The sequence below is a fragment of the Canis lupus genome, chromosome 2 (genome assembly GCF_003254725.2).
Source record: "Canis lupus dingo isolate Sandy chromosome 2, ASM325472v2, whole genome shotgun sequence".
Taxonomy (NCBI): Eukaryota; Metazoa; Chordata; class Mammalia; order Carnivora; family Canidae; genus Canis; species Canis lupus.
In genome coordinates this window covers 66,646,561-66,668,865 of record NC_064244.1, presented here as the reverse complement: position 1 = coordinate 66,668,865, position 22,305 = coordinate 66,646,561, and the positions used below count along the sequence as shown (strand labels likewise).

General features: G+C 48.7%; 1 protein-coding gene across 6 annotated transcripts; it reads right to left on the bottom strand.

Annotated features, from left to right (window-relative positions):
- Positions 1-331: 331 nt before the first annotated feature.
- A3GALT2 (alpha 1,3-galactosyltransferase 2) lies at positions 332-21,424 on the bottom strand. 6 transcript variants are annotated; one of them, XM_025447755.3, is made up of 7 exons: positions 20,485-21,407; positions 9,608-9,700; positions 4,186-4,378; positions 2,965-3,048; positions 2,641-2,730; positions 2,219-2,356; positions 332-1,531 (listed from the first exon to the last, which is right to left on the bottom strand). In XM_025447755.3, the coding sequence occupies exons 3-7, from the start codon at positions 4,308-4,310 to the stop codon at positions 844-846; spliced, it is 1,125 nt and encodes a 374-aa protein (XP_025303540.1). In that variant the 5' UTR covers positions 4,311-4,378; positions 9,608-9,700; positions 20,485-21,407; the 3' UTR covers positions 332-843. The 6 variants fall into 6 exon arrangements, with proteins under 6 accessions (XP_025303540.1, XP_025303543.1, XP_025303539.1 ...); XM_025447758.3 differs by having other exon boundaries at positions 4,259-4,378; positions 20,485-21,406; XM_025447754.3 differs by lacking the exon at positions 9,608-9,700 and having other exon boundaries at positions 20,485-21,406.
- Positions 21,425-22,305: the final 881 nt, after the last annotated feature.

The window sequence follows — 22,305 nt, the reverse complement described above, 5'->3', positions numbered from 1 at the left end:
TTAAAAACGCAAGGACTGTGAGAACACTACACAAAGGATTCAGGGGACCTGGGGTGAAACCCCACTCTCCCAAGGCCTCAGCAGTCCCAACTGTCAGAGGACAGCCCAGGGGCCTCCAGCTGCTGCCTGCTGTCTCTTTGGCACTGTGACCGCCGTTCATGGAGGGCCTGATGATTTCCCTCCTGTTCAGAGCCTGTGTTTATCCCCACTTGATGAAGACTCTGAATAGCAGCCACAGGTAAGGAAACTTACCTCCCAGACAGCCCTAAGAGCCCCACGTCAAGGACATGTCCTTTTTGTGGACATTGCCTGGGAGAAAGGGCCATAGGGACACTTTTGGAATAGTTTTATTACAATATTACTTAAATATCTACAAACTATGCTTGAGGGTCGAGGGAGATGGAAGGGCAAAGCCAAGGACTCAGATGCCACCAAGTTTCTCCTGCAGCAGAGGCGTTCTCCTGTTTGCCCAGAAGCTACTCTGTTTTCAGAGTGAAGGCCAGCCCTGGCTCTGCTGCTGCTGCCCAGACCGACTCGTAGATTCTCTGTGTCCTTAGGTAGTTTTGTTTCCTTTTGTGCCTCAGTCTCCTTACTAAGAAGGGGTGTCGGTGCGTGATGGGGGTTAAAACAGCTCTTCAGGAGGCATCGGCCGAATCCAGTAGGGCTAGAGCTGTGAAAGGTCTATCAGCAGCCTGGCAGAGGCGCCCCGCCGTCCTGCTACACCGGTCGCTGTTGAAAGGGGATCTTTCCCTCCCGGCGAGAAGGGCCCCAAAGGCACAGGCCGCAACGTTGGGGCCGTTTCCGTCCAAGCTCTGGCTGGGGCGGCAGGGGCCCCAGCAGGGCCTAGTCGCGCACCAGGGCGTACTCCTTGGGCGCCCACAGCAGGCGCGGCCGACGGATCTCGGCCCGCCAGCCGATGTCGGGGCTCCAGCAGAACTCGGGGGACAGCACCTTGGCGGGCTTGTGCAACCAGAAGAACTTGTTGAGGTGGCTCTCGTCGTGCCAGCGCGCCTCCAGGCCGCGCTCGCGGTCCCGCTGCAGGGCCCGCGCGCAGTGCCCCGTCAGCCCGCGCAGCGCCGCCACGCTGCCCCCGAACACCGCCGCGTGGTAGTAGAAGTCGCCCTCGCCCGGCGCCACCGCGGCGGCCGAGCGCGCGTCCCGCTCGTAGGGCAGCAGCCACCGCGGCCTGTGGTAGTGCCAGGCGTGCAGCTGCGCCACCGACTCGGCCAGCGCCTCGGGCCCGAAGGAGCTGCGGAAGTGCTGGTCCACGTCCATGCAGAACACGAAGTGCGCCTCGCGGCCCAGCCGGCCGTGCAGCGCCTCGTGCAGCGTGCGCATGCGCTGCATGGACACGTCCTGCCAGCGCCGCTCGCGGACCACGCGCTCCACGCGCAGCCCGCGGCCGGGGCCCAGCGCCACGCGGGGCACGGCGGCCGGGAGCTCGGTGAACACGTAGTACACCACGCGCTGGCCCACCATGAAGTGCTGCTCGGCCGTCTCCAGGAAGCGCGCCAGGTACTTCTCCAGGTACCTGCGGGGGCGGGGGGTCAGCCCGAGAGGCGCGGCGGCCGCCCCCCCCCTCCCCGCGGCCCCGCCACCTGCCTGGATGAACGCGGGGCGCGGCACAGAGGCTGTGCTGGCCCTTGGGACGGGCGGCGGCCTTGGTCGGTGCCTCCTTCGGGCCTGGAGCCTTCGCTTGTGAAGCCCCAGGCCCTTGATGCCGCAGGGCGGTGAGGAAGCCCAGCTAGGGGCGCGGAGGGCTGTGTGGGGACAGCAGTCGGCCGTCCCGGGAGGCCCAGACCCTGGGAGGCAGCGGCCAGGAGCCCTTCCTACGGAGCCCCGGGGAAATCTGCCTCCTGAACCAGGAGCTGTGCTGACAGCCGTTGTTTGTTGTTTTCGGGCACTGAGCTTGTGGCAGCTCCCTACAGAGATCATTAAGGGCAGGCCCTGGGGGACTCCCTGCGACTGGGATCTTAAGGGATCCCTGGGATCATAAGGGCTGCCCTGGGGGCAGCACCGTAGTGCTGGTGTCCAGGGTGGAGGGAAAGGGAAAGGACCGTCCTGCCCTCTCACTGGGAGTCTAGGACGAGAGGTGCTCCATTTGACTCCCTCTTCACTTTGGGATCTTGTGGCCCACAGGGTGCCCCGCCCTTAGGTCACATACCCACCCATTCCATTCCCTGCTTGGATAGCCCCACCCCCCCTCCCCAGGCCTTACCTGCCTACAGCAAAGACAGTCAAACCAATGGTGAGGTTCTGCTGTAGAGCCTCTTGCTGGGCCACAGCTGGGTCGAAGGTGCCATCCCAAATAATGGGAGCCCCCCAGGAGGTACAGGTCAGAACATCAGGCCGGGCCCTGGCCAGGGCAGGTATGGAGAGAGAGGTCCATTCATTCATCCACCCATTTGGTGCATGTGCACTGCTACCTCCCCAGTGCTGGGCCCTCGGGACCCACAAATGGGTGTGACCCAGCCCCTACCCCTAGAGATCCCTAGCCTAGATCCAGTACAAAGGATTGGGAGATTTGTGACCTAATGGGGCCACTGGAAGGAGTACCTGGCCCTGCTGGGGTGAGGGATGTGAGGAGGGCAGGGACGCTGGGGCAGAGCTCTGGAGGGTATGTCAGTGTTAGCGTCTTACCAGAGACGCAGGAGACCAGTGAAGTTGTCTCTCAGCATGGCCATTCTGGCAGAAGGGCAGACACCCATGGGGATGAGGACTTCCAGATGCCTGTGGGGGTGGGGGCAGCAGTGAGGGAGGGGCATGACAGCCAGCTGAGGGGGCAGGGAGGGGGAAGCTTCTCACTTTGTTCTTTACAAGGAGGGAGAACCCATAAGGACAAGTGTGAGGCCAAGATAGCCACACACACCCCACTCTCCCCCCCTCCCCCAGCACCCGGAAGGAGCTGCTTTAATCCTCACCCTGCTGGTTCCCATACTCTGTGCTGGGGGAAGGGGGTAGTACCTGACTATAGGGAGCCCATACAGGAGCAGCCCTGAGAGGCCAAACCCAAGTAGGATCAGCTGCCAGAAGATTCTCTTCCAGGTCCTAGGTGGTGGGGAAGGGCATTAGCAACTCATTTATATTCCAGACATACACATGAGAAATTGATTATGTAACTTTAATGTTTCATGTTATTGATTTTTATTTTTTTATTTTTTATTTATTTATTTTTTTGTGTTATTGATTTTTAAATACAAATCTATCCTATTCACGTGGTACAGGCATTCAAAAGTACAAAGCAGTCTGTATAGTGCAGTCTTTCCAGGTCCCAGCCATTTAGTTGCTCTGCATGGAGGCAGATCGAAATATGGTAGCAATTCCTTTCTCCCCCTTTCCCTCCCCCGACTCAAGGGGAGCACAGTAGATAGGCTCCTCTGCATCTTGCATTTTCCACCTCCACGGACCCTTGTCTTTGAGGTTATTCCCTCTCCGTACTGGGAGTGCTTGCTATCCCTTTTTCCCAGCTTCCCAGTATGCCATTGATTGCATAAAGCTAAGCGATGAGAGCAGGGCCTCACACATAGTACTGGCTCAGTACACTCTGGACTGTTGCTACTGTTATTCCTGAGCAGACCCTCATCCCCGGGACAACCTCCCAACTCCACTCTCTGCCCTACACATCCTTCCCAAGTCTGGGCCCCCCGTAGTCTCTTTCAAGAAGCCTGCCAGATCAGACATTCCTGCTCCCTGGCCTTTTCTGCCACCCCCACTTGACTGTTCCTCAGCAGATGTATCTAGTAGATAGCTCGGAGAAGCATCTCATAGTCGTGTGTGCACACCCATATTCACCTGCACCAGCATCTCAGCACATGGTACCTTCTGTTCAGTTGGCCATGCCTGAAACCCCTCCTTCTCCCTCACCCCTGTTTGCTGTCAGTCCCAGGATAGGGTTGACACGGCCTCCTTGATGTCCCCCACTCAGCTCCTGCTGTACCCCCATCTCCCATGGCAACTGCCTGTGCATCCCTCACCAGGATCATCATGGCATCAACTTCCCTGCTGCCAGCCACTTCCAACAGCCCCCAAAGCCATGCTGTAAAATGCCTGCTTGCCTTAACAGTGTCCATATCACATGACCAATCATCCAAGAAGAAATGCATTTAGGAAGCAAATGTATGCGGAAATGTTCAACCTCACCAGTAACCAAAGACATACAAATTAGAACAAGCTGGCATGTTTTACCTGTAAAATGAGCTTTTAAAAAAGAAATAAAAACAGCCACGCAGCAAGGATACAATGAGGTAGACACTCTTACACTGCTGGTGGGGGTGAAGTTTGCTAGATCTTTTGTGGAAAGCTATGGTCATCAAAGCCTTCACTGTTCATCTCTTTTAATCCAATCAGCCCAACTTCCAGGAGCCTGTTCAGAAATCACCTGTATGGGAAAAGTTTATACATCAAGATGTTCACGAGTTTCTGCTTATTCATGTATTCACCCTCTATTTACTGGGCATGAGCTCAGAATCAAGCACTTGCTAGGTCAGGGATTCAGAGGTGAGCGAGGCACAGACCTCTCTCCAGGGAATGGAGTCAGGAAGATGTGGGTGGCCAGAAAGAGAGAGAATGGGTTCGATGACAGACCGTGAAGAGATTAATGGAGCGCAGCACAGTGAAGGCCGGAATTAGTATAAATGCAAGATGCTGTGAGGGTGAATTGGAGGGTAGCAACTGAGCCTTGACTAATGGGGAGGAAGTCAGGAAGGCTTCCTGGAAGAGGTGGCCTCTAATAATTAGAAGTTACCCAGGCAAAGAAGGCAGCAGAGTAGGGAGGAAGGTCTATGAGAAGAAAACAACAATGTACAAAAGTGAGAGGTGAGAGAAAGCTTGGGTTGTGCATGGCACTGCAGGGTGGAGTGCAGGTGGGGAGTGGAGAGAGGAGAGGCTGGAGGTAAGCCAAGGCCAGATCACACCCTGCCTGCATTCCAGGCTAAGGGTTTTGGGCTTCATATTGAGGACCATAGGGAGCCCTGAAAGATACTTTCCCCAGGGGATGATGCAGTCAGATTTTTATTTGGAAAAAAAAAAAAATTCCAGCCGAACTGTTGAGCCTGGACACTGGGAGTAGGGGAGCATGTCTGGAGACAGAAAGGCAGGTTCTAGGCCCCTGCCAGCCCTCAGGGTCCAGTGGCAGTGGCGTGAGACACCCGGAAGTGGGGTGGGGAGGTGTAGGTGGTGAAGGACTGTTAAGGCAGCGGGCTGGGCAAAACTGGGTTAGAGGGCCAGGGCCAGGGGGCTGGGAAAGGAGACAGTGCCAGACTGTCTGGTGGGGTGGGAGGAGTAACTGGAGATGCAGTGGTGGAGGCAGGGGGCCCGGATGACTCTCCAGAAGTATGGCTGTAAAAAAGGAAGGAGGCGGATCCCTGGGTGGCTCAGCTGCCCAGGGCGTGATCCTGGAGTTTCGGGATCGAGTCCTACATCAGGCTTCCTGCATGGAGCCTGCTTCTCCCTCTGCCTGTGTCTCTGTTTCTGTCTGTCTCTCTCTCTATGTGTCTCTCATGAATAAATAAATAAAATCTTTAAAAAGAAAAAAAAAAAAGAAAAAAAAATAAAATAAAAAGAAAAAAAAGGAAGGAGGATGGTAACTGGAGGAGGCCAAGGGGCTGGGATTGGTGGAGGGATGTGTGTTTCTTTCATGAGGGTCACTGGAGCTTGGTTGGATCCCGACTGGGCGCACCATGGAGAAGGCCTCATGTGGCCGGCTGGAAAGGCCCCAACAGCCAGCCCACAGACTGACGAAATAACCTTTTATCTGACAACCTGGAAAAATACTTACACAGGAAGCTTAAATGAAAAAAAAAAAAAAAAAAAGAAAAGAAAAGAAAAGAAAAAAAACCCAGCAGGCTCTAAAATTGATGGGCAGTATGATTATAATTTAGCAGGAATTAAAACATGGGCCAGAAAATAAGACTAAAGAGGAAAACGTAAGTGTCTTATGCAGTAAGTTATAGTAGGATTCTTTTTCCCTTTATTTTCCCCTTCCAGTTGTTTGTAATGTGCTTAGACTGCCTTTTTAATGAAGGAAAAGTACAGGGTTAGCAATTTAGAAAAACAACAAGGCATTTTAAGCCTTCCTACAGCCTGCAAGATCAAGTCTACACCTCTTAGCCCTGTCCCCGAAGCCTTAAGGATCTGGCTCTTTTGCTGTCACATGTGAAGTGCTGTCACCTGCCCGGCTATCCCACCTTGAGGAATGGAGACTCACAGTGGGCAGATCAAGGATGGTCTTGTACCTTTGTCTGAAATAGCAAATGGATGTCAGCAACCCCAGGGTTGACCAGGGGGGTATTGGATGAATGAGCCACGGAAAGCAACGTGACCCCTAAAAAGGATCAGATGGATTAATATGTACTCTCTGGAAAAGAGGTCCTGAAGTGTTGAGTGGAAAAGGAAGTAACAGGAGTATATAGAGGCTGATCTCACTTCTATGAGGGGAAAGTCCTTACACCTACGAACCTGTGCGTTTACAGACGTGCTATCTGTGGTCTTTTCTAAACCTGCAGGAGAAGATCTAGAACAGCACTGTCCAGAAGTATAATGTGAGCCACATATATAAATGGAAATTTTTTAGTAGTCACATAAAAAAAATGTGAAAAGAAACAGCTGAAATTAATTTTAATAATATTTTAAGTTAACCCAATATATCCCAAATAAACCTTTCAACATATAATCAATATACAAATTATGGGGATATTTTATATCCTTGTTTTGTACCAAGTCTAAATACTAAATCCAGTGTGTATTTTAGATTTATAGCACATTTCAGTTGGAATTAGTCACATTTCAAGTGCTTGGTAGCCACATAAGGCTGGCGGCTACCAGGTTAGATGACAATTCAGAAGGAGTTGCACAGTTGATGGAGCTGAGATTGGACGAAGAGGGGATTTCTACTTGATATGCTTCTATCATGTTCCACCATACAATGTGGTGCTTTGGTTGTTATTAAACAATAGACCCCAAATGGAGTCACTCACACTAAGCCCCCTGTCAACAAACCAAACCAGTTAATACCTACCTGCCTGCAGTTTCCAACTTCTCCCAGAAATGTACCTTTAACCAGTCAGTTGGGAATTAACTGGTCAGCACTAGTGAGATTCTCTGGCTGATAGACCCCTGCCTTCTCCCGAAGGAAAGTAACTCTGCTTGAAACAGCCCACTTTTTGCTAGAAGCTTCCTTTCCCCATCCCCTCCTGCCTGTAAAAGCCTTCCATTTTGTACATCTCCTCAGAGCTCCTTTCGATCTGCGGAGATGAGATGCTACCCAATTCATGAACCATTAAATAAAGCCAGTTAGATCTTTACATTTACTCAGCTGAATTGTTTTGTTTTTTTTTTAAAAAACAGATTTGGTAGTACCGATAGGATCAAAGGAGGCTTCTGGTGGCTTTAGGGACAATGAGAAGCAGGTGTTCCGTGAACCCTTTGAATTCTCTTTCTCGCTGTTTCTGAGGGCCTTAGGTAAATTTGCCTTGGTTCTGAGCTCCACTGTCTTTGCATCAAGCTTCTGATCTAATTGGCTTTCCAGTCTGGGGCTGGTCAGCTTGAGCTGGCAGCAGGTTCCCCCATAACCCCAGCCCCTCGCCCTTGGTTTATAGTCTGATACCTCCTCTATTTGATTGGACCCCCCAACACTTCAGTTCTGTCCCCAGATTCCACACTGGGACCTGCTTTGGGCAGCTGCACTTCCTGCTCATTTGGACTCAGTCTGCAGTCCTCATTCTTCGGACTCTGTGATTCAGTTCCCCACCAGCTCCCGGCTTCTGCATAAGGACTGGCTGGTGGTGCACACAAGGGGCCTTCTAACTGCCCATCTACAGATTGCTGCTGGTGTCCACAGTCTCATTTCTTTTGTCACCGGTGATTTCTGTTAACATGTACATAGTAAAAGCTATTGCTAATGGGAATCTCAGAAGCCAACAAGCTGTAAGAATTGTTGGGCGTGGGCCAAGCATTTAAAAACTGTTAGAGCACTTGCCCTCTAACCTAAAAACTCATATGTTGGGTGAGGCTAAGGTTAGATTCAGATTGACATTAGGCCACCTGCCAACCTCAAAATTTCAATGCAACAAAGTATACTGTAAAATATCACGCAGTTCCCAATTCAACAGCATGTCCCTTTTAGGTATTAGTTTGGTACTTAGAGACCTAATGGCTTAGCTGAAAAATGATAATAGCTAATAATAATAATGGGATCCTTAAAATTTAGAGTTAAGCATACCATCTTCCAGTACACTGATTTATTTTGTGTCTTATTTTATTTTGTGTCTTATTTTATTGATGCAGTCCTGAAAGCTATCAATATCTACCAAATGGCAAATCTTACTAAAGCAACCTAGAATTACAATTGCCATTATGGAGAATATTGCATTTAGACAAGATCACTCATGACTCATGTAAGAAGTACACTTAAAAGCAAGGGTTCTTAGGAGTGCCTGGATGGCTCAGTCAGTTAAGTGGCTGACTCTTGATTTCTGAGTGGCTCAGGTTATGATCTTGGGATTATGGGATCGGGTCCTGAGTCGGGCTCCGTGCTCAGCTTAAGTCTGCTAAGGTTCTCTCCCTCTGCCCTGCTCTCTATCAAATGTCAAATAAATCTTTAAAAAAAAAACAAAAACGGGGGATCCCTGGGTGGTGCAGTGGTTTGGCGCCTGCCTTTGGCCCAGGGTGCAATCCTGGAGACCCAGGATCGAATCCCACGTCGGGCTTCCAGTGCATGGAGCCTGCTTCTCCCTCTGCCTATGTCTTTGCCTCTCTCTCTCTCTCTCTCTGTGACTATCATAAATAAATTTAAAAAAAATTTTTTTTAAAAAGGAGGGGGGCATACCTGAGTGGCTCAGTCAGTTAAGTGATTACCTTCAGCTTGGGTCATGGTCCCAGGGTCCTGGGATCAAGCCCCAAGTCTGGCTTCTTGGTCAGCAGGGAGCCTAATTCTCCCGCTACCTCTGCTCGTGCTCTCTTATGTGCACTCTCTCTAAAATAAATAAATAAATAAATCTAAAAAAAAGGGGGGGGGGAGAGGTTCCCAAATCAAACCAATTGAATGGGATACCTATTTTAACTGACATACAGAAGCTTTCCACAGGCTTCAAGATTCCAGAATAGCTTCATTAAAAAAATTCATCACAAAAGGCCAATGAAAATTTAGACACAAGATCATAAAGAGAAGTCTGCCAAGCCATTAGTCTTACAGCTACAACAGCTGCAAGGCCAGAGACTTAAAATAGCATCTGGGCCTCTCACATTGTACCTTCCTAGGGGCCCATCATTAAAATGCTGGCCCAGGGGACCATGTCTCAGTTGCTTTTTGTTTTTTAAAGATTTTATTTATTCATGAGAGACACACAGAGAGAGAAAGATAGGCAGAGACATAGGCAGAGGGAGAAGCAGGCTCCATGCAGGGAGCCCGATATGGGACTCGATCCTGGGACTCGATCCTGGGACTCGATCCTGGGACTTGATCCTGGGACTCCAGGATCACACCCTGGGCCAAAGACAGGCTCTAAACTGCTGAGCCACCCAGGGATCCCCATCAATGTCTCAGTTGTAATCAACAGATGCTAGAAAAGACATTGTCTTCAAAGGCCCTATGCAAAATATCCAACATCACCTTGAAGGTCCTTGTATCAATTCCCAAAGGTGGGCCTCCAATATAGGCCCCTCTCAGAGTTGACAAGTGTCCAAGGGATTCTCCCGAAATTGCCTTAAACAGGAAAGAGGAAACTAAAATTAAAATTAATTTTAACAACTGGCCAAATTCTAATAGATACTGTAACTACACCCTTTACTTTAAATCTCACTCATAGGGTGCTTAGGTGGCTCAGTTGGTTAAGCAAACATCCAACTCTTAATCTCAGCTCAGGTCTGGATCTCAGGGTTGTGAGTTCAAGCCCTGAGTTGGGCTTCACATTGGGCATGGAGCCTACTTAAAAAAAGCACACCACTTGGGGCCTGCGTGGGATCCTGGGAAAGACTGGAAGGAGCTGGCTAAAGGTGAGAATATTCTTACCAGAGTCAGCTCTCCTGGATCTCTTAGTATCTGGTAGGAAGAGAAAAGTTTTCACCTTGTCCCTTCCTTTCCAAATCCAGGCCATTCGTTACTGATCTTTGGGAATGGCTCTAGAGCTTGTGAAAATAATCTCTTGTACCCTCCTGGAGGATAACTCTTGGGGTTCATGAGGTTGTTTTGTACTGCCTGAAATGCTTACTGTTTGTCCTAGCCGAAACCTGACAAGATATTTGGAAGAATTTAATAATTTTGTGGTCATAAACTTGGCCAAATTGAAAGCTGATATTCAGAGCCGGATATGAATATTTTTTAGACCTTCTCCCTTAAGCTAAATGTACTCAGGGAAAGAAAACCTTTCCAACATGGTGGATGGGCATGTCAGTCCTGGGATGTCCTCCAGGCTACAGCTCAATTTCTCGAGGAGTTAGAAGCAGCTATCCTTATTCTCCACATCTTTGCAAGACCAGAAATGCAGCTCTAGAAACAATTCAAAGTCCATCCATTCTGGGGTGGGGGGTGGGGAGGCTTGACCTGCTTAGTTGGTAGAGCATATGACTCCATTTCCGGGTTGTGAGTTCAAGCCTCACATTCGGCGTAGAGCTTACTTAATAAAATAGAGGCACCTGACTGGCTCAGTTGGTAAGCATGTGACTCTTGATCTCTGGGTTGTGAGTTTCTACATCCACCCATGTTGGATGTAGAAATTACTTAAAAATATAAATTCAAAGTCCACCCTTCTTTTTAACAATTAACCTTGCCTGGATTCACCTCAAAAGGCCTGTACGTACTGTAAACATTCTGGCCTTAGGGAACTCGTGTCCTTCTTTGAAGGAGTTTGCAGTATTTCCCTGTGCCTTTGAGATGTAAATACTCTACTTGATTTTCTCCAGGGACTCTCCTCTTCTGGTCTAGGCCATCTCCTTAAACTGCAAACTTCAGGGAAGTACAGTTGACTCCTGAACAGGGGGTGAGGGGTGTTGATACCCCCTTTGAAGTAAAAACTGGCATATAATGTTGACTCCTCCCAAACTTGACTACAAATAGCCTACTATTGACCAAAAGCCTTACTGATAATATAGTCAGTTAACAAATTTCATATGTTATACGTATTATATATTGTATTCTTACAATAAAGTAAGCTAGAGAAAAGAAATTGTTATTTAAACAATCATAAAAGAAAATATTCACAGTACTATACTGTATTTATCGAAAAAAATCCATTATAAGTGGACCTGTGCAATTCAAAGCCAGGTTTTGAAGAATCAACTGTAATTCTTAATAGAAGGGGGGGAAAAAGGAAGGAAAGAGGCTCTTAAGACATATAAACTGCTATAGACATTCCCTTGCCCATAATCTAGTCCACAGCTTCCATTAGATTGTCAAAGACTAATAAAAATCTTAAGTGTCTTCTCCATAAATACTAATAAAAAGCTTTAGCCATCTGAGCAGATAAACTTAATTTATTCCAACTATTCTTTTATAACCTAGTGAGTTTTGTATTATCATACTGGTTTCATGACTAAAATTTTATTTTATTCTTATATTTTATTTTATTAGAGAGAGGGAGAGAATCTTGAGCAGACTCCATGCCCAGTACAGAGCACAACACAGTGCTCCATCTCACCCTAAGACTGTGACCTGAGCCAAAATCAAGAGTTGGCTGCTTAACCAACTGAGCCACCCAGGTACTCCTCATGGCTAAAATCTTAAAACAAAAGCCGTAAGGTCTCAGCATGTCTTTATGATCATATGTGTCTGCCTCTATGTGTTGTAGATGTTGTAGTATTTTCTATTACAAATAGGACTGCCAAAATTAATGTGTAAAGAACTCTACTAAAAAAAAAACTACTTAACTGCTTTTTAAAAATTGATATGTCTTTAGAGTTATCAGCATTAAATGCCAGACACACAAATTTCATTCTACTTGGGTTTGACTAATAAAAATAAGTTCATATCTATTACAAAAATTTGTCAGCCTGAAAAATAACTTAGGATTATAACCTACTTTGTCTAATTTCTAATGAATGATATTTTTGCAGGTAATCTTAATATAATTGTTAAGAATAAATTATTTAAATAGATGTAAATGGGATAAGAGTTTTTTTTTTTTTTTTTTTTATGATAGGCACACAGAGAGAGAGAGAGAGGCAGAGACACAGGCAGAGGGAGAAGCAGGCTCCATGCACCGGGAGCCCGACGTGGGATTCGATCCCGGGTCTCCAGGATCGCGCCCTGGGCCAAAGGCAGGCGCTAAACCGCTGCGCCACCCAGGGATCCCAGGATAAGAGTTTTTAGGTAACTTTTCAGCAAATAGTTTCCAAAATCTTTTGACCCTTTAAAACCTTAAAGTCTTTCTACGTTAAGTGATGGGTTAAGTTGAATTCACTGAATATTTAGATCATCTCAAAATAAAATAAAATAAAAAATACTGACATTAGTAAAGAAAGTTCTCTGTGTGAAAGGAAAGCAGGATGTGCATTTTCGGTAAGAGAAGGTATGAGGATGGAAATGCACTTTTGTTGAGGGAAAGTAATTTTGTCCTAAAAGTAAGGCTGGTTATTCAGAATGGGAAAGAAAAAACAGGACGAAATCTGAACGTAAAAAAGAAGGTTGCAGATGGTCTGTAGAAAAGTAATCTTGGGAAAAAAAAATATTTTAAAGATTTTATTCATGACACACACAGAGAGAGGCAGAGACACAGGCAGAGGGAGAAGCAGGCTCCATGCAGGGAGCCCGACATGAGACTCGATCCTGGGTCTCCAGGATCATGCCCTGGGCTGAAGGCGGCGCTAAACCGCTGAGCCACCTGGGCTGCCCAGGAAAGGGATTTTATGTGTGGTCAAGATGGCTAAGACTGGAATGGATATAAGTAAGTTTAAAAAGTGAATTGATGTTAATAGCAAAAGTGCTCAAGTACACAATTAAAATTGGTTTCCTCTCCGTTAGGACAAAGTTTTCTTAGACTATAGGTCTGCAGTTGATATGAGATTATAAAGGTTTTTCTTTACCTTTAAGTAATCTGCCTAGAAAACAAAGATTTTGTGTCCTCTCAAAATAATTTCCTGTGTGTCATATCAGATTCTTGGTTACTTAAGAAAACTCAGACTTCTCTATTAGAAAAGCTAAGAGCTTGTTTTTGTTTTACAATTCCTTAACTCTGTACTTGTCTGCAGACAAATCATCATTATGGCTAAATAGATAATCAAGTTATGCTTCACGATGACCTATGATCTTATTTGACCAAGTTTTAAAAAACCCTTTTGTATCTTTGAGGGTGCCTGGGTGGCTCAGTCTGTTAAGCATTAGACTCTGATTTCGGCTCAGGCTATGGTCTTGGGTCCTGAGACTGAGCCCCACATTGGGCTCTGCACTCAGCCTGGAGCCAGCCTAAGATTCTCTCCTGCCCCTCCTCCCTCTAAAGAACACCAAAACCCCCCAAAAACCCTTAATTTTTTTATTTATTTTTTTAATAAAATCTTTAAAAGATTTTATTTATTTGAGAGAGAGCACGAGCAGGGGGTAGGGGGAGAAGTAGGTTCCTCACTGAGCAGGGAGCCTGACACAGGGCTCCTGAGATCATGACCTGAGCCGAAGGCAGACACTTAATTGACTAAGACACCCAGGCGCTCGGGCGCAAAACCCTTTGATACCGTTTATAAATTCTTTCCCCCTTACTCCCACAATATAATTCTGAAGGAAATATTTTTAACTTGAAAATAATTTTGAAATTTTCTATAGGATCCTTGGAAAAACTGCAAAAGAGTTTTGTTCTCCTTATAAAAAGAGAGATGCCAAACTAATTAGGCTTATTTGGGAAGCACTGTCAAATACAAAGCCTTCCTGGGGCACCTGGGTGGCTCAGTCGGGTTAAGTGTCTGCCTTAGGCTCAGGTCCTGACCCCAGGGTGCTAGGATGGCTCCCCAGTCACTGGGGAGTCTGCTTCTTCCTCTGCCCCTCCCCTCACTCGTGCTTTCTCTCTGCCAAATAAAATAAAAATCTTAAAAAAAAAATGAAGCCTTCCTTATGTTGTATTTGTGTAGTATGTAAATATTCGAGAAATTATGTGAAATTCCTGAAGATCTACTATGTCCTGGTATAATGCTATCAGTCATATAACCTTGGTTATTGTCTTAAAATGTTGTATGTTACAGAAATAGTCAAATTTCCTTGTCAATTCTATTTAACCACGGCCATTTTTTAAAACCTTTTGTCATTTGTAGATGGTATGGTTTTACTTTGATGCTTTTGCAAAAATATTGCTGCAAAAGTGCTTCAGCTGTAAGTAAGGAGATTCAGGACAGGTTTCTGGTAACTTGAAGATCATAAAGCTGAAATGGGTAAAAATTTTCAGAACTAATAGGGAAACTGGACTCAAACAGAAAAAGTATTAATTACATGGGACCGAATGAACAAGGAAGATGATTATAATTTTTTACAAGTTTCCGTCTGAAACACTGCTGGTTCCTTAATGTTTTTGTTTTTCCATATTTAAGGAAACCTTTTCTCTTAAGCTGTATGACTTACGGCAATTCAGTAAAGCATACCTTTGTAAACAAAGATGAAACATTTATTTTTTTTCCCCAACCTGATCCTCTCCTGAATTTGGAGACTTGAGTGTTCTTTTCAGAGCAATATAGCTAGTTATTTGCATAAGTTCTAGGAGAATCTGTTCTTGTAGTAAGACACATAGGAAATCACCCAAACTATAGGTATTTCAGTAAAATCTCATGGTGACTCCTTGGCTTGGCTTCCTGCCTCAGAGACTTTTAAAAAGTTCAATCTGAGATTCCTTATGAGAAGTTCCAGCAGAGCAGTCTTCAGAAGGGCTTGTCAACCACTATTTTTACTGCACTTATATAATCAGGTCAACTTAATGCAAACAGATTAGTTTTACTGTGATTATATTTGGTGAACACAGGTAATCATAGAAAAATTGTTTGCACCTTGTAGATATTAGATTCTAATCCTGTTTATTGTCTTTGAGATTTTGTTAATAAATGCCTGTAAACAGAATCAGATCCTGAATTTTTCTAGTTTCTTCAAATATCTGGCTACGACTCCCCAAACTAATGTTAACAATTTTCTCCTAAATAACTTGGAGTCACCAAGAACAAAGAATGCCCTGAACCTCCTTGGAAGGGACTATACCAGGTCCTCCTCACTACGCTGATGGCGGCCAAACTTCAAGGATGTGAACTTGGATACCTTCACCTCACAGCCAAAGAAGGCTGCACCTGACATCTGATCCTGTGCAGATGCTGGCGACCTCCAAATCAGATTGACAAGGAAGAGGGGTAGCGGGCATCCAGGTAGACTGCTTCCACCCAAGACACCAGATCGAGACTTCCTACTTTAACGACAAAACCCTTTCTCCTTTCTTTCTTTCCTTTATTCTAGCATTGGCCTGGAAAAAGAACACTTTCATCCGTATCTCCTGGGCCACTGCTAAAGGAAGGTAACCTTTCAGACTTCTGGATTTGTCTTCAAAAACTCTGATCTGTCTTGTGATGATCGAATCCATTCACAGTGCCACCTTAGCAGGAGTGGTTTGTGCTCAGAGGGTCTGTCTTTGTGGCGGTTTTCATTCCCTATGGGCCTGTTAAGTGCCTAGACAGGCAATGCCTCTTATCTAAGAGGGTTATGTAACTGGGCCCCTAACTGGTTACAAACAAACCAAGATACCCTGTCAGGGAGCTCCCCTAAATTTACAAGGTCAAGTTAGAAAGGACCTACCAGGGAGGCTTTTGTGATTCAGGATTTGCTTCCTTTGGCAGGTCCCTAACTCCCTGGTTAGGAGTGAAAACAAATGAGGCTGTGATCAGGACACTGTTCTTAACTCTTTGAAGTATGGCACAAATCCAGTGCTAGAGCAATAGTCGCACAATGAAAATCCTTAGACTCTGGCCAGAGTTGTTTTTTTTTTTTTTTTAATTTTATTTATTTATTTATTTATTTATTTATTTATTTATTTATTTATGAGAGACAGAGAGAGGGGCAGAGACACAGGCAGAGGGAGAAGCAGGCTCCCCGCAGGGAGCCCGACTTGGGACTCAATCCCGGGTCTCCAGGATCACGCCCCGGGCTGAAGGCAGGCGCCAAACCTCTGAGCCACCGGGGCTGCCCCAGAGTTGGTTTTAATAAAAGGACAGCCCTTGCTGAATTTTGAGCTGAACGTGGAGGTGCTGTGCCTGCACCTGGATTTACACTTCCCGGGCAGTGAAAGCTCAGTTAACGGAAGATCTCTTAAACCTTAAAATAGTGACTTCTCCAGTGGGGTCTTTCTTTGACTTACTTGATTTTGACTGATTTGGGTCTTGGGGACCATGGCCCCTAAGTGCACTCTATACACAGAGCATCCTGCGTATAATGCAGTAGTAATCCTAGGGCACTGTCTTCTCTGAAAAGCTTTAAATGCATGTTTGAAGCCTCTAACCACAAAGCAAATGATCTCCCCGAGGCTGGAACATCAAGAAGGGAATGAAGTGAAATGTCCTTAAAAACTGTAAACCTGAAGTCAGGAGCAGTGAATGCCACACTGAGGATCAGTGAAAACTGGGAGAACTTTGGATGGAGTGATAGATGGGAGCGGCGCTAATGCTTGTCTCAGTTAAACTCAGAGTCTGGTCTAAAGGAGGAAATTCTTAAAAAAGAAACAACGGGCCCGGAATGGAGTCACACACAGTAAGCCCCACCCCACACACACTGTCCGCAAACCAAGACTTAGTACTTAACATAACTGCAGTTCCAACTTCTCCCAGGAATGTTAACTTTTAACCAGTCGGTCTGGAATTCCCTGGTCGGCACTAGTGAGGTATAATCTGCCCAATAGACCCCTCGCCTTCCTCCAAAGTGACCTTGTCTGGAACAGTCCACTTTTTGCTAGAAGCTTCCTTTCCAATATTCCCTCCTGCCTATAAAAGTCTTCCATTTTGTACAGCTCCTCAGAGCTCCTTTCAATCTGCTGAGATGCTGTCCGATTCATGAATCCTTAAGTAAGTCCCATTCGATCTTCACATTTACTCAGTTGAATTTTGTTCTTTAATGTTGTCTAACAGGAGAAAATGTCTGTTTCTTCACAGTCATCTCTTTTTTTTTTAAGATTTTATTTATTTATTCATGAGAGAGAGAGAGAGAGGCAGAGACACAGGCAGAGGGAGAAGCAGGCTCCATGCAAGGAGCCTGATGTGGGACTTGAACCTGGGAATCCAGGATCACACCTTGAGCCAAAGGCAGGCGCTCAACCACTGAGCCACCCAGGCGTCCCTTCACAGTCATCTCTTGTCCAGCTTCCCCTCTTGTTCTAGTCACCCTGTGGGGTGCTTTCCAACACCAACGACCAGTTCAGTTCTCCAATATCAAGTGGGTGTCCAACAATTCAATTCTCTACTGTCTATACTGTCTATGTGGAGTTAGTGCCAGGTCCCTCAGTTAAAGGGCTCAGCCCTGGAAGACCACCCCCTCTTCAGATGCCAGCCGCAAATCCTGGGCCACCCCTACTTCTGGCTGATTGATTTGGACTCCAGGGTTCCCACAACCCCCTCGTGTTCCATAATTGGCTCACAGAACAGCTCCCGTAACTCAGGGAGGCCCTTTACTTCCGTTTCCAGGTTTATTTATGAACACCCAGATGACGTGCTCCATGGAGTGCCATCCAGAAGGGTCCAGCGCTCAGGAGGAGCTTCTATCCCCAAGGAGTTGGAATGCACCACCCCGTGCCCCTACCCGCATTGGGATGCCTTCACCAACCCAGAAACTTGCTCAACTTTGTTGTTCAGGTGTGTTTATAACCCAGGCAGGGGGTGGGGCTAACTAAACGTTCCAAGTCTCTAATCACTTGAGTGGGGGGCAGGTGGGCGGGGGGGGGTGGGGGTGGGGGTGGGGCGGGGAGGCTACCTTATGCAACCTCCTTAGCACAAACTCTGCCGTGGTAAGGGCTCATTATGAATAACAAAAGATTCCTATCAGGAAATTCCGTGGATTTGGGGAGTTCTGTGCTGGGAGCCCAGGGAAGAGACCCAAGTCATCATCTACCACATCCGGGATCAGAGATCCCTCCTGCAACCGGGGTGGGGCTCAGGTGCCCCTGAGGAGGACACCTGGGGCATTGGTGCCACCTCAGCCCTCCACTTGGATGTCTCCCAAACTTAATGGCCAAAAAGGAGCTCTTGCATTTTCCTCAGAAACCTGCTCCCCACTCAGGTCTCCTCCATCTTGGGAAATGACATCTTGAAGTCCTGTGTTCTCTGTGACTGGTCCCAGTTACCCCAGGGGGCCCCTTCCGCTCTCCTCAGTCACCCAGGCCTCTTGCTTCTGCCTCCCCACCAGAGCCCCAGCTCCCTGTGCCCACCCCGCAGAGCCAGCCGGCCGCACCGCTGCTCTGGACTCCTGGGTCTCACCTGCCCTGGCTTAGTCTCGCGACTTTGGGGGACCCAAACCTGCGGGGACTCGGGGACTCCCACCTCCTATGTTTGCCCTGATCTTCCTACCAACCACCGTCAAGCTCCAGCTAACGCTTTGGTACGCAGCCTCCTTGGCACGCCGGCCGGCGCCCTGCGCTCCCGGGGCCTGGGCGGACCCGCTCCCGCACCTGCCGGGCCAGCCCCTGGCCTCTGGCCTCCGCCCGCCGCGCCGTGGGGCCTGCTTCGCGTTCCTGGCGCCAAACCCCAGAGCCTGCCTTGAGGTTAGTGTATTAATGACTGTTTGTTCAGTAAACGAAGGAATGAGGCAATCAATGGTTTTCTTGTCTTTCTTTCCCAAACCTTGACTCCTTCTTAAGGCTGCTTCAGGGATCCCTGGGTGGCGCAGCGGTTTGGCGCCTGCCTTTGGCCCAGGGCGCGATCCTGGAGACTCGGGATCGAATCCCACGTCGGGCTCCCTGCATGGAGCCTGCTTCTCCCTCTGTCTATGTCTCTGCCTCTCTCTCTCTCTCTGTGATGACTATCATAAATAAATAAATAAAAATTTTAAGGGGATCCCTGGGTGGCGCAGCGGTTTAGCGCCTGCCTTCAGCCCAGGGCGCGATCCTGGAGACCCGGGATCAAATCCCACGTCGGCTCCCGGTGCATGGAGCCTGCTTCTCCCTCTGCCTGTGTCTCTGCCTCTCTCTCTCTCTCTCTCTCTCTCTATCATAAATAAATAAAAATTAAAAAAAAAAAAAAGGCTGCTTCAGCGTTAAGTCTACGCTACTCCTGATCCCAGAGTTTAGGGAGCGGACCCTCTGCCCCTCTGCCTGCCGGGTGCTTTGTATCCCTACCTAGTGAGGTCTGCCCACGGTTCCCTGAAGGAGATGCCGCGACTATCTCCACCTTAGGAGGAAACAGGCTCGGAAGCGTGAAATGACTTGCTCAGGGTCACACAGCTGCTTGAATGGGGGAGCCGAGGTTTGGACTTAGGTCTGATTCCAAAGCCAGTGCTCGCTTCGGCAGCACATGTACTAAAACGGATTCCAAAGCCAGAACACGGCATTTGGGACTCCTTATGGCCGGGCCCCAGATCAGCCCCGAGGCTCCTCTCCCGAGGGTCTCCAGCCCTGCTATTGTCCCCCGCAGCACGGCACCTCTCGTTCCCACCAGGTCCCACCAGGCCTCCCCCGGAAGCTCTGGCTCTCCTCCCTCGCCAGCACCGCCACCCCCAGAGGGCCGGTCCAGGAAGGCCCCTGGCTGCGCTCCGCTCCGGGGGCAGGGAGGCTGGCATCCACTTCTCTCGGCTCAGCCGGCACCCTCCTATCTGGGGGTGGGGGGGAGCTGATGTTTATCTTGGGCCCTGGGGCTCAGTCAGGGCAGCCCGGTGGAGCTGGCCCCAAGTAGCCCCGGTGAGGGCTCGGAAGGGGCCCGGATCTGGGCCCATGGTAGGCCCTCGCCCGCTTCCTGCCACCCCCTCAGTGTCCCAGCCTGGGGACCCTTAGGCCATAGGGGCCTCTGTCTGACCCGACCCACTCTTCCACCTGCCTCGCTCAGCTATTTTCAGAAGCACCCCCCCACCCCAGCTCCACTGGTGGAAGCTGGGCCCTCAAGCCCCCCCACGCTCTGCCCCCTCCAGCCTCCTGGCTCTCAAGACAGGGCTGGAGATAGTTCCCGAGTGGGAACAAGTTTTAATCCTGGACGGCCTGTCCCAGGGAGACTAGAGCAAGCCCTTGGTTATGGTGGGGGACACAGCACTGTGTCTTCTCTTGCTCCCCAAGGGGGCTTGGAGGTAAGGAAAGCAAGAGCAGTTACGCAGCTTTGCGGCAAGATCCACAAGATCTCCTTGTGAGGGGGATGCAGTCCCCTGCTCCTGCTCTGCCCCATGGACCGTCTCTAACCCTTGAGTGATGTCCCCTTTCAGAGTCCCCTTCTCCCGACATCAGCATGGCTCGGCTGGTACGCAGCAGGGCCAGCCTTCCGGCTCCTCGTGGGTGTCCTGGCCACCAGGCTGGACTCCTCCCGGCTCGGCTGTTCTGCCCCATATTTCCCCACAGGCTGGCAGTGTCCCCAACTCACCTGAGTCCCTCCTTGAGAGCCATGTCGAGAAGCTGGTAGGACAGTCCACCAAGAAGAACCCTCTAGCTCGGTGCCAGAGAAGAAATGACCAGTTCCTGGTGCCTGGGACAAAACCGCTCCGGGCCATCTGTCAGAAACCACACCCACAGAAGCAGGCAGGGATGGACTGCCCTGAGAGGGACTCCCTTGGGGGCGGTGCTTGCTGGAGGAAGCTGGCCCCAGGGTGGGTGTCGGGAGCCCCTCTGGGGCCAATCACCTGGAAGAAGGTGGATCTGAGTAAGGCCAGCTCCGGTAGGCCAGAAGCTCTGAGCTATTTTGACTTCTCTTACCTGCCCCAGGGTCCCTATGGGCCTCTTTAGTGTCCTGGAGCCCTGGGGAGGTCGGTGGGTCAGTTCGTAGAGTCTATGGGCCAGGGGGGACTCCGTCCTACATGGAGCTTCAGTCAGATCTCAAGGGCACTGGTCACCTGATTGTGACCTTGGACAACTCAACAGTAAAACGGGTACATACACCAGTCACCTGGGACAGTGTAAGAGCCCCATAGGTAGAGCATATGGAACAGTTCTGGAAAGTACAATGGGCAGGGTTTCTAAAAGTGCAGTTGTGCACCCTCAGGCACCACAGTTTTGTGGACTGTGAGCAAGATTTAAAACGTATGAACAGGAAGAGAACTGAAAATATCAGAAGGTACATAAGGGGAGGTATTGTTTTGTGAAGTTTTTGCTTCAGATATCTGTAAGTACATATGTGAGACTGGGAAGCTTTTTTTTTTTTTTTAAACCGTGGCTCATGATCAAAAGAGGTCTGCAAAATTCTATATAAAGTGTAAGCCAGGGCAGCCTGGGTGGCTCAGTGGTTTAGCACCACCTTCAGCCCAGGGCATGATCCTGGAGTCCCAGGATCAAATCCCACATCAGGCTCCCTGTGTGGAGCCTGCTTCTCCCTCTGCCTATGTCTCTGCCTCTCTCTCTGTTTCTCTCATGAATAAATAAAATCTAAAAAAAAAAAAAAAAAGTGTAAGCCACAGGGCAGCCCTGGTGGCGCAGCGGTTTAGCGCTGCCTGCAGCCCAGGGTGTGATCCTGGAGGCCTGGGATCGAGTCCCACGTCAGCTCCTTCCATGGAGCCTGCCTCTCCCTCTGTGTCTCTGTCTGTGTGTCTCTCATGAATAAATAAAATTAAAAAAAAGAAGTGTAAGCCACAGGAACAAGTACAGGCTTTCCTGTTCTCTGAAATCAGAATATTCTTTATGAAAACTTCCATAAGCAGAAAAGACGTAAAGCAAAGGTGGTTTATTATTTTCTATGGAAAGTATGTCCAGCATTCCCAGGGCCAAAAAGTAACCTTAGGCTTCTCTGTCGCCTTAGAACACACCTTGCTAATAGATAGTGGGATAAAGGGAGGTGCAGCACAGATGCTCCTGACCCCAGGCCGCGGAGCCGGAGCGTGGCGGCTTCCAGGGCAGCCTGCTGCAGAAAAGACGCTCTTTTCACTTTTTGCCTGTTTTCCAGAAAAGCAAAAACCCTCTCAGAGATTGTTTTGGTCAGTGAAACCAGGTTCTAACGCAGGTCTGTTGTAAAGGCGGCCTAACGTGAGCTCTCACAAGCAGGGGGACCCACCGGGACGTAGAGCAGCGCCCTGGCACCAAGAAGAGAAGTGGCACCGCTATTCGCCTGCGTCGGCCGCGCCGTCAGCACATCCTCACTCGGGGAGTCTGGGCGCCCTCCTCCCTCCCCGCACGTGGAGGAACACGGCCAGGAGAGGCCTGGCTCTTACTCTCCCCGGAAGGGAGGAGGGGTCTGGGGCGTAGGGACGTGCCCCGC

Excerpts from the sequence above, each read along its gene's own strand:
- A3GALT2 (XM_025447755.3), bottom strand. The coding sequence starts at position 4,310 with ATGACCATAGCTTTCCACAAAAGATCTAGCAAACTTCACCCCCACCAG. Across the intron at positions 3,049-4,185 it reads TTTAAAAGCTCATTTTACAG|GACCTGGAAGAGAATCTTCT; the intron begins GTAAAACATGCC and ends CCCACCACCTAG. Across the intron at positions 1,532-2,218 it reads ACTGTCTTTGCTGTAGGCAG|GTACCTGGAGAAGTACCTGG; the intron begins GTAAGGCCTGGG and ends CCGCCCCCGCAG.